The 9,437-nt window shown below is 41.7% G+C and overlaps 1 protein-coding gene across 2 annotated transcripts; it reads right to left on the bottom strand.

The window, feature by feature from the left end:
- Positions 1 to 570: 570 nt before the first annotated feature.
- Positions 571 to 7,753, bottom strand: LOC131764113 (T-cell surface glycoprotein CD1b-1-like). 2 transcript variants are annotated; one of them, XM_067039239.1, is made up of 7 exons: positions 7,606 to 7,753; positions 7,087 to 7,353; positions 6,129 to 6,407; positions 5,630 to 5,908; positions 5,051 to 5,144; positions 3,761 to 3,868; positions 635 to 702 (listed from the first exon to the last, which is right to left on the bottom strand). In XM_067039239.1, the coding sequence occupies exons 1-7, from the start codon at positions 7,664 to 7,666 to the stop codon at positions 684 to 686; spliced, it is 1,107 nt and encodes a 368-aa protein (XP_066895340.1). In that variant the 5' UTR covers positions 7,667 to 7,753; the 3' UTR covers positions 635 to 683. The 2 variants fall into 2 exon arrangements, with proteins under 2 accessions (XP_066895347.1, XP_066895340.1); XM_067039246.1 differs by lacking the exon at positions 3,761 to 3,868 and having other exon boundaries at positions 571 to 702.
- Positions 7,754 to 9,437: the final 1,684 nt, after the last annotated feature.

The following is a 9,437-nucleotide window of genomic DNA, read 5'->3' as shown; positions in this document are numbered from 1 at the left end:
AGTCATTTCCTACCCTGCCCAAATCCTAAAGTACATGTTGTTCTAAAACGTCCAGGTGGGAAAACTGCTTCCAGTACCCCTGGCTTCTGAAAAAGTCTGCTTTCTCTGACCTCGCTTCCTAAGTCCTTCAAAAAATATACCCAGAGCTTGCCTGCGCCCGCCTGGAGCCAGCGGTCCTCCACGCACCCCGCATCCAGTGTGACGTGCTGCACACCGGCGGAGCGGACATGGGCAGAGCGAGGGTGGCCAGGCTCGGACTGGGGCTGCTGCTTCAGACACTGCTCTTACCTACGCAGATTTATTCAAATCAAACAACTGTTGTAACTCCTTCAAGTAACTCCTCCCAGTATACCTCAGCTGCCCCCAATCCAGCGAATGCCACCACCGAGGCAAATGACTGTGCTCTGCTGTCAACAGCTAGTCTCTGGGTGATCTCGGTCTCCCTTCTACACCTCTATTGTTAAGAGACTCAGGCCAAGAAACATCTATACTTCCCCATCCTCTCAACCCAATTCATATGGCATCCAGACATCCAGTGTGACAAGGGAAAAAAAAAAACAGGTCTTCATTGAATTAATCTGCTAGTTCCACAACTTATTTTATTGACAGAAACTGTTGAGGATCCCAAATTTGATTGGTTTGAAGAGCATGTGAAGGGTTTGACTAGACGATGAATTCTAATATTAAATCTGCTGGAGTTTCCTGTACAAGATAAAGAGAGACAACATCCAAAATTAGTTAAGAGATGATTTCCTTAAATGTGCCTTAAGAAGTATGGACACATAAAACTCTACCTTGAAAGTGCGAATAGATTTTATCTTACTTAGAGATAAAGAATGGGATGTAGAACAGAGATTCAGTTTTCATTTGGCTCATTAAATTTATAAGGCCATAAAACAATGAGGTAAAACAGAAAGCTTCTATCATTGTTGCTTTTCTTGTGGTCATCCATTTACAATGCTTGATGTCAGTTGATTTATCTCTTGTAAAAATAAAACACAGTGTGTGTGTGTGTGTGTGTGTGTGTGTGTGTGTGTGTGTGTGTATGTGTGAAAAAACAGACATGATGTCTTGAGTAAAGTTGTATAGAATTTGAGATCTGGACAAAAGCATTTCTTTTCTGTAATGCTAGGATGCTAATTGGACATTTTTGCAAGAAAGAGATTTCAGGATGAAAATCTCACGTCTCTAAGTTGGGAAGTCAGTTCATGGTGGAACATTCTATTAAACTTGTGTGAGTGGAGAAATATTTCTTTGGAAGGAAGAGGTCATAAATCCCTTTTTAATAAAGTTAGTGGTTTATAGTATACCAAATGAGCAAAATGGCTATTTCTGAACTTTAGAAAAAAAAATATAGTTTTTCTGTATCTATGTTATGAAGCTGATGTAAAATATCAAAAATTCTTTATTTTGAAAAACAAAACAATGTAATCAATTTGACATAATTTATATATATTGAACCTGTGGTACACACACAATAAAACTTACATTCAAAAAAAAAAAAAAAAAGAAACGAAAAGCTTCTGTGGTTCTATTTATATGTACATTAGAAGGAACTTCCAGGTGCTACTGTAAATCCTCAATGTGTTGTTTCAGCAGTACTAATTTAATGCTGATGTACGCTAGAGAAAATTTTATGTTAAGCTACCACTGTTCTCTTGGGAACTGAAATCTTTCCCTTGGGGTTTGGGTTTGACATTGCATTTGAACTTTAATATAGTCATTGATATGTACCAGGGCAATGATGGATTGGAATCTACCCCAAATCCAAGCATAATGAGTACATTTTGCTCCTATACTTATCAACTATTATTTTTTTTTTTTTTTTTTTTTTTTTTTTTTGCAATACGCCAGCCTCTCACTGTTGTGGCCTCTCCCGTTGCGGAGCACAGGCTCCGGACGCCCAGGATCAGCGGCCATGGCTCACGGGCCCGGCCGCTCCGCGGCATGTGGGATCCTCCCGGTCCGGGACACGAACCCATGTCCCCTGCATCGGCAGGCGGACTCTCAACCACTGCGCCACCAGGGAAGCCCTCGAATCCTTTTTACAGTTTAAAAAATGATCTGTTTTGAAGGTAAGATTGACAAATCTTGAAATTAAAAAAGCAAATATGTGAAGAAGCTAAACTATAAATTAAATATATTTGGCAAGGGAAAACTGGAAGCTTGCTTACATTAAATTCAGAAAAACTTTTATACTCTTTTCTGTAAATACATTTTTTATACTGAATCAGAATAGCCACTTTTGGAACACTTTCTGTTATCAATCAATATTTTTAGATTGTTAAAAGCTGGTCCTAAGCCTAAAATGGGCTTGATTTTGCAAAGTAAATCTTTTCACAACTGCCTTGATGCACGGAAACCTTTCTAAAAATAGACACTCTCTAAGTCTTTTGTTCGCATGATCACACACTGACGCTTAGATGTTCCAAACTCTAATATGGCCACAATAGTCTTAATAACCAAAGTCATTTTTTTTCCATCTTTAGAAATCTACACTGGAACAACCATATCCAACAGATATCAAGCTACTCTGTGTATGAATGAACCTTCTCTTTTGTTTCATACCTGAATGCTGTACAACTATTTTGGATTGTATAATGTGTTTGTGTATTTATGCTTTGGGTCATAGTAACTTCTCATGTTATAGAATTGATTTACATTAAATACAAACAGTAAATTTAAAAAAAACAAATATATATATATACCCAAATTCTCCCCTCTTCCCCCTTCCTACTCTTTTAATTAAATTAGTTTGGATTTTTTAATGAGGTTTCTAGAAAACTGTGGAATAAGCAAAAGGAACAATAAACATAAAGTCAACAATATAACTGACTTAATAAACCACAGATATCAAAGTCCCTGAGAGCAAGAAAAACCCTCTTGACTCTGCTTGAATATTTAACAACCTATCCTCACTATTACCCCTCACCCAAACTGCCTCTCATGCATTCTCACTGGAAAATGAGAAACAGGATCCTTTTCTGATTACTCTTTATATGTAGACTATAGTTATAATATGGGCAGAAGTGGTTTTCTCCAGAGGAGTTCAGGGCAGAAACAAGGAGAGTGCAATATTTTTTGCTATGTGAGAATATCTCAATAAGAGGAAAATCTAGAATATCAACTAAAGAGGAAAAAAAAGAAGGAGATAATTTTGAAAAAAAAAAAAAGACCATTAACGTAGCAGTTATAGCAACTTAGATTCTTTTATTAAACAAACATATATGCAAGTGAGAGATCTTGCCTGGGATCCATCTAGAGCAAGACTTTCTCTCAAGGAACTTATAAGTAGAAAGAAAAAAAAAAAACGAAAAGAACTGCAATGTTGTGGGTACAGAGTAATATGGAGCTCAGCATGACACCACACAAGGGAGGGTTACTTCCACGGTAACACTAAAGAAGGCTTCCTGGAGAAAGAAGCTGCTCAGCTGGCCCTCATGGTTAGAAAAGCATCCAAGCAGAGACAGAGATATTATGTTAAAATTGTTCAGCATCTCTGCAAATACAATTATCTCGGCATAATTATAGTTAGCTCACTTTAACAAATGATATTTCAGCAGAATCCCAAAAATAGAGTTCAAATAAGAAGGCAAAGGGATGTCACTGTTAAGTCATGGACATCATTTCACTTATTCCGAGGTACATGCTTTCTCACCTCACATCTATGAAATCTGAGTGGATCCTACTATTGACATTGTCTCATAATAACAATTTTTAATTATCTTTCTGCTAGTGTATAAATTATGACTTATCTTACAAACTATGGGCACTCTGATTTGTCCAAATCTGATGATTATTTGATGAAATATGATGAGATTGACTCCTGGTCTGACAAATTGACTTTCTGGACTCCTGGTTAATGATCCTAATGGAAACGGAGACATGGTGAGGGCTCATGAGATATTCTGATAGGATCTGTTAAGATCACAAGCAAAAAATTGTTCTACGTAAGAGATATTTGTACACCATGTTCATAGCAGCATTATTCACAATAGCCAGAAGGTAGAATCAATCCAAATGTCCACTGACAGATGAACGGATAAACAAAACAGCCTTAAAAAGGAAAGAAATTCTAATACGTGCCACCACATGGTGAATTACGAGGACATTATGCTAAGTGGAATAAGCCAGTCACAAAAAGACAAATAGTGATGATTCCACTTATATGAGGTACCTAGAATAATCAGATTCATATAGACAGAAAGTAGCATGGTGGTTGCCAGGGACTAGGGGAGCAAGGAATGGGGAATGTGGTTTAATGGGCAGAGTTTTAGTTTACAAGATAAAAAAAGTTCTAGAGATGGGTTGCACAAAATGTGAATGTACTTAATACTACTAAACTGTATGTTTAAAAATGGCTAAGGCAGTAAGTTTTTAAGTCATGTATATTTTACCACAATTTTGTTTGTTTGTTTGTTTGGTTTTTGGTTTTTTTTGCGGTACGCAGGCCTCTCACTGTTGTGGCCTCTCCTGTTATGGAGCACAGGCTTCGGACGCGCAGGCTCAGCGGCCATGGCTCACGGGCCCAGCCGCTCCGCAGCATGCGGGATCCTCCTGGACCGGGGCACGAACCCTTATCCCCTGCATTGGCAGGCGGACTCTCAACCACTGCGCCACCAGGGAAGCCCCACAATTTTTTAAAAATAGATTTATCAGGACTTCCCTGGTGGCACAGTGGATAAGACTCTGTGCTCCCAATGCAGCAGGCCTGGGTTCAATCCCTGGTCAGGGAACTGGATCCCACATGCATGCCGCAACTAAGAGTTTGCATGTCACAACTAAGGAGCCCATGAGCCGCAACTGGGGAGCCCACTTGCCTCAATTAAGGAATTCACATGCTGCAACTAAGGAGCCCACCTTCTGCAACTAAGACCCGGCACAACCAAATAAATAAATAATTTTTTTTAATACATTTACCTAAAGATGGGAGTGGGGAAGAAAGGGGAAAGGGTCTGCTGGAAATACTGAGGCTAAAACATGTAATAGATAAAATGCAGGGAAAGAGGGAGAGGATGGACAAAAAGAAAGATTAAAAAGGAAAACTCACCAGTGCCTCAAAAACCATAATGCAAGACATATCAAAAGGACCAAGGAGGGCACTAATATTGCCAAAACTATCAAGCTGACGGAGGTGGGGTGACCTGGCAATTGGGAGAGGAAACAGGGATGTCACTTCAAACCCATTCTCTAGTTCTCCTGGCTTTGTTACCCACCTGAGTGTCAACACCACCATTACCTGCTTCTGATGCATGAGCATCTGTGATTCTCTCTCTCATATTCCTGGATATCATATATTCACAGCCACCCTTTGTCTCTCCCTCTTACCCCATCCCACCCAGTCTATAAGTCCTTCATTTTTATCTCTTCTATACCTTAGATCATCTATTTTCATTCCTCTTGGAACTGTAGTCCCAGGAATAAATCTCAACCACTGTCTCTCTCTGTCTCTTTTTCTCTGTCTGACTCTCTGTCTCTATCTCTCTCCTTCCCTCTCTCCATTCCTTTCTCACCCCCCACCCCGTCCCTCCCTATCTCATCCATCAAATCCCTCCCTTTTCCCAGTCCTTCCGTCTGTGCTTGAGGACCATCTCCTCCCATTCCCAGCTGGGCCCCGGTTCTATCTCACCCCAGTAGAGGATGATGTCCTGGTCTCCTAGACTGCTGTGCTTCACTCGGCAACTGAGGCCGGCTGCCTCCCCAGCCGTCACATCCAGGGTTACTCGGAGATACCAAGTCCCGTCAGCATTGGGCACAACATCACCTTGCCGACTGCCAGGCTTCTCCTGCTCGCCCCTCATCCACATCACCCACACGGGTTTTGGGTAGAATCCTGAGACATGACACACCAGCAGCAGACGGCCAGGCCCAGGACTGGGCCCACTCGACAGCCAGGCCTCGGGCTTCACTGGGGCAGGAAGGATCAGGGAAACTGTCAGATTATGACTCTAATCTAGAGCATAGGCTTTCAGAAACCCACAAGTTTGGACAGTGACCGCTTCTACTCCTATGGGAACCAAATCATTTATTGATTAAGCCCCTCTCTCCTTAGGTACCTCCTACTCTTGAGTTTAAAGAAGGTGGCAGGACGTGAAATTGAAAAGTCCTGTGAAGAGAAAAGAACTAACCTTGCCTCTGTAGTTCATCCTTCCCTGCATCGAGAACACCAAGGAGAAACCGAGGGCAGGTTTCTGAGAGCAGCGTCTCTATGATATTCCAGGTGACTTGGTACTGAGTGACAAGTGCACAGAACTGCTGCGCCCTGCTGCCACCCTCTGGTGCAGGTACACATGAATTATTTTTAATGCTCACGAAATCCAGTCCTCCTAAAGCTCCCCTCAGAAAGCTTCCTATGGACTTCCCAGAATGCAGCTCACAGCCTGCTATGCCCTGGATCACAAAGGGGTCTGGATACAAGGAAAACAGGGACAAAGTTACTAAAAAGCAAACAAGAAAGAAAGGCATGGGGAAAGGACCTGGTGCTTTGGATTTGGGGGGTGGGAGAAAGGTCTGAGATGTGAGATGACTCAAAAACCAGTTGCAGTATTCAGAGCCTTTTCAGAAAGGAGAGCACTGGGGAGAGGTATGCATGTCATAAATGGTGGGGGTGGGCTGTTGTAAGGCTGTAGGGTGGGCATGAGGGGAGAAGGGGAGCAGCGTGTGATGGAATCAGGAGTGCAGCATTCCAGGGTGAAGGGGAGAGTTACATTGAGAGAAGGGATCAGGCAGGAGATGCTTGAGGAGACGGATTGGAGGAGGAGGAAGTCACGCTTCAGTTCACTCAGGCAAAGAGTGGAGAAGTGAGGGCTTTGTCCTTGGGGTTAGAGAGAAGCCAGTTATGCACAAACAAACCAGGAGATGGTTACAAAGGGGGACCTTCATTTATCACTCAGGAGTGCAAGAAACAGGAAGAATCTGGGACACTTGGTGGAGGTGTGGAGCCAGAGTTGGAGACTACTCTGGAGAAGTGTGTGCATGCAGTTGGGTAAAGTGGGAGGACGGGACCAAGATCCAAGAGAATAGTAGCCTTAACCAGGAGAGAGAAAAACCATTGAGAATCTGCCCGGATTAGAGGACTGTACTCACATTCAACCTGGAATTTACTGACATAGTCCTGCACTTTCCGAGTGAATCCCATGAAGTAGGATCGGAATAGGTCCTCCAGCTTAATTATCTCCTCATCGCCGAAGTTGCCCTTGGACCAGGGCTTCAGGAAAATGGCAGTGCCCGAGCCACTGTCATAGCCATGAATCTGAACATCATCCAACCAGCCTGAGGCTTGATTTTGTGGCCAGGTGCTGTTGGCAAAGGTCAAAATCTGGATAATATGGTAAGAGGTTGGTCCCTGGAAGGCTGTGGGTGGTGGAAGGATAAGAAGAGTGAGGAGAAAGAGAATCAGGATGAAATGATAAAGAACCCAGAGTCTGATCAACAACACAGAGCCTAAGACATTTGCCTGCCCCAAGGCTTCTAGCTCCATCCCCAACCTCCAGAATGGAGGGAGAGGGCTGGGGACAGGAAGGCCCTGACCCCTAGTGATAGGTGCAGCGTGCTTTCATCCAGACCCCCTGCACCTGTTCTGGTAGCTGCCAGAGTTACTCTTACCGTCCTCATTGTCACCACCTGGGACGATAACTGCTAGCAATAGAAGTGGCAGAAGCAGCATTTCATTGGGAAGTAGGACGTCTGACTCTCAGAGCTGGTGTTTGATCTCTAATTTCAGCAAACCTTTTTCTCAGTACTCTATAGTGACTTCCTCTCTCTTCTAACTGACAAATCTCTTCCTCACCCACACTGCACGTCACAGAAATACTGTGTCTTCCACAGCTCTGTCCTCCCACGTGCCTCTCATTTCCACTCCAGCCCTTGACTTGTAGGTTTTTCTTAAAGTCTCTGGTTTCCAGCTGTTCTCCTTGACCTCAGCTTCCTTCATATTTGTTACTTCGGAAAAGCTCCCGTGTGATGTTAAAAGGTTATTTCACCTCCCAATCCTTTATTTCCACATCTGTTAAATAAGAGGGTAATATTAAACAATTGCTCTGCTTACAGTTTCTTTTAATCTAGAAGAATTCCCTTGCTTTATACACCCAGCTCGACCTCCCTCCTCACTGCCCCTTTCCTCTGGCACTTTGTCATTACCTCTTCCCAGAGTTCTCAATGGCCCCTCTTTCTTATCTCATCCCTCTTAACTTTCCTCTCTAACTCACATTATGGTTGCTGAGTGTGGCTGTGTGTTGACAATCATTTACATGCAGGTGAAGCATTTAAATCACTGCTTTATCGTATATGATTCTGGGCCCCAAATGCCAGAATTAAATATGATAAATACTGCAGTTTATATTCTGAGCAAAATTCTCTTACACCACAGCAATTTTTGAAGTTGAAAATTACATTTGCTACTGGTATATGAACATCTTTTCTATAGTTCTTGACCTTTGGGGCTTTCAGTAACAAATCTTCATGAGACAAGTAAAACTTCAGGAGTTATGTGTGGCTCCAGCCCAAGTCAAAGATAATTTTTGTAGTAGGTAATAGGATCTCCTTCTTCTTTTGTATCATTTTATAATCTCGATCTACATTTTGGTCTTTCCTATCACCAAATAAAGCATTACTAAGTGAGCAAGTAGCCTGGCATTTTTTCACCAAAAGTTCAAAGATGTTTGTCCTAAGATGTTATCTCTTATCTTCTCTTTGTAAGTCCTTTGCATTTTTTAGCCATATACTTAGCATTCACTGAGTGAAACAATTGGACTCTAAGCAATATGTTAGCATTAAGGAAAATTCTTGGATTTCTCCACTCAGGAAAAAAATTCCAAATTTGCAGATATGTATCATCTAGCAGAAATGTGATTGTAAAACATCTTAAGTATAAGAGGTTTTCACTAATTGTTCCTATTTACATAGACAAGAAAATACAAAATGCGTAATGTAACATTCTTTATTCCTGGAAACAAATCAGAATAGACTTCATTTAAGATTATCACTGACTAATTGTAAGCTCCAGAATAACTCTCCAAATTCCAAAGTATTCAAGTTTGAACAATATTCACTGAATCCAGCACATAATATAATCTAATACACTTTTTGTGTAACGGCCACAGACAACAACAGAGACAATATTAACTGCCTGTACATCATGACATTGTATCCTTTTTTTTCTTTGTAAGCTTTGAGTTTGGGGTAGGACACTCAAGATTCAGTTTATACGATGTACTGTACATTCACTGGCAAGAACAAATTTTAAGAACTTGGCGATGTGCAGCCATAAAGAGTAGATTAATTCTCTTACACAGCAAATACAACACTGACAGTGTGTGACAGCAAAAGAGGGGTTGGGCAGGTAGCCTTGGAAAGAATACCAAATGGATCAATGTGAGTGCCCACAATACCTTGGTGTATATTCACAGAGAGACATGATCTGGGAATTGAAAAGCACC

This window comes from Kogia breviceps, chromosome 1, assembly GCF_026419965.1.
Source record: "Kogia breviceps isolate mKogBre1 chromosome 1, mKogBre1 haplotype 1, whole genome shotgun sequence".
Lineage (NCBI taxonomy): Eukaryota > Metazoa > Chordata > Mammalia > Artiodactyla > Physeteridae > Kogia > Kogia breviceps.
The sequence above is the reverse complement of the archived record's forward strand: the minus strand, read 5'-3'. Positions and strand labels throughout refer to the sequence as shown.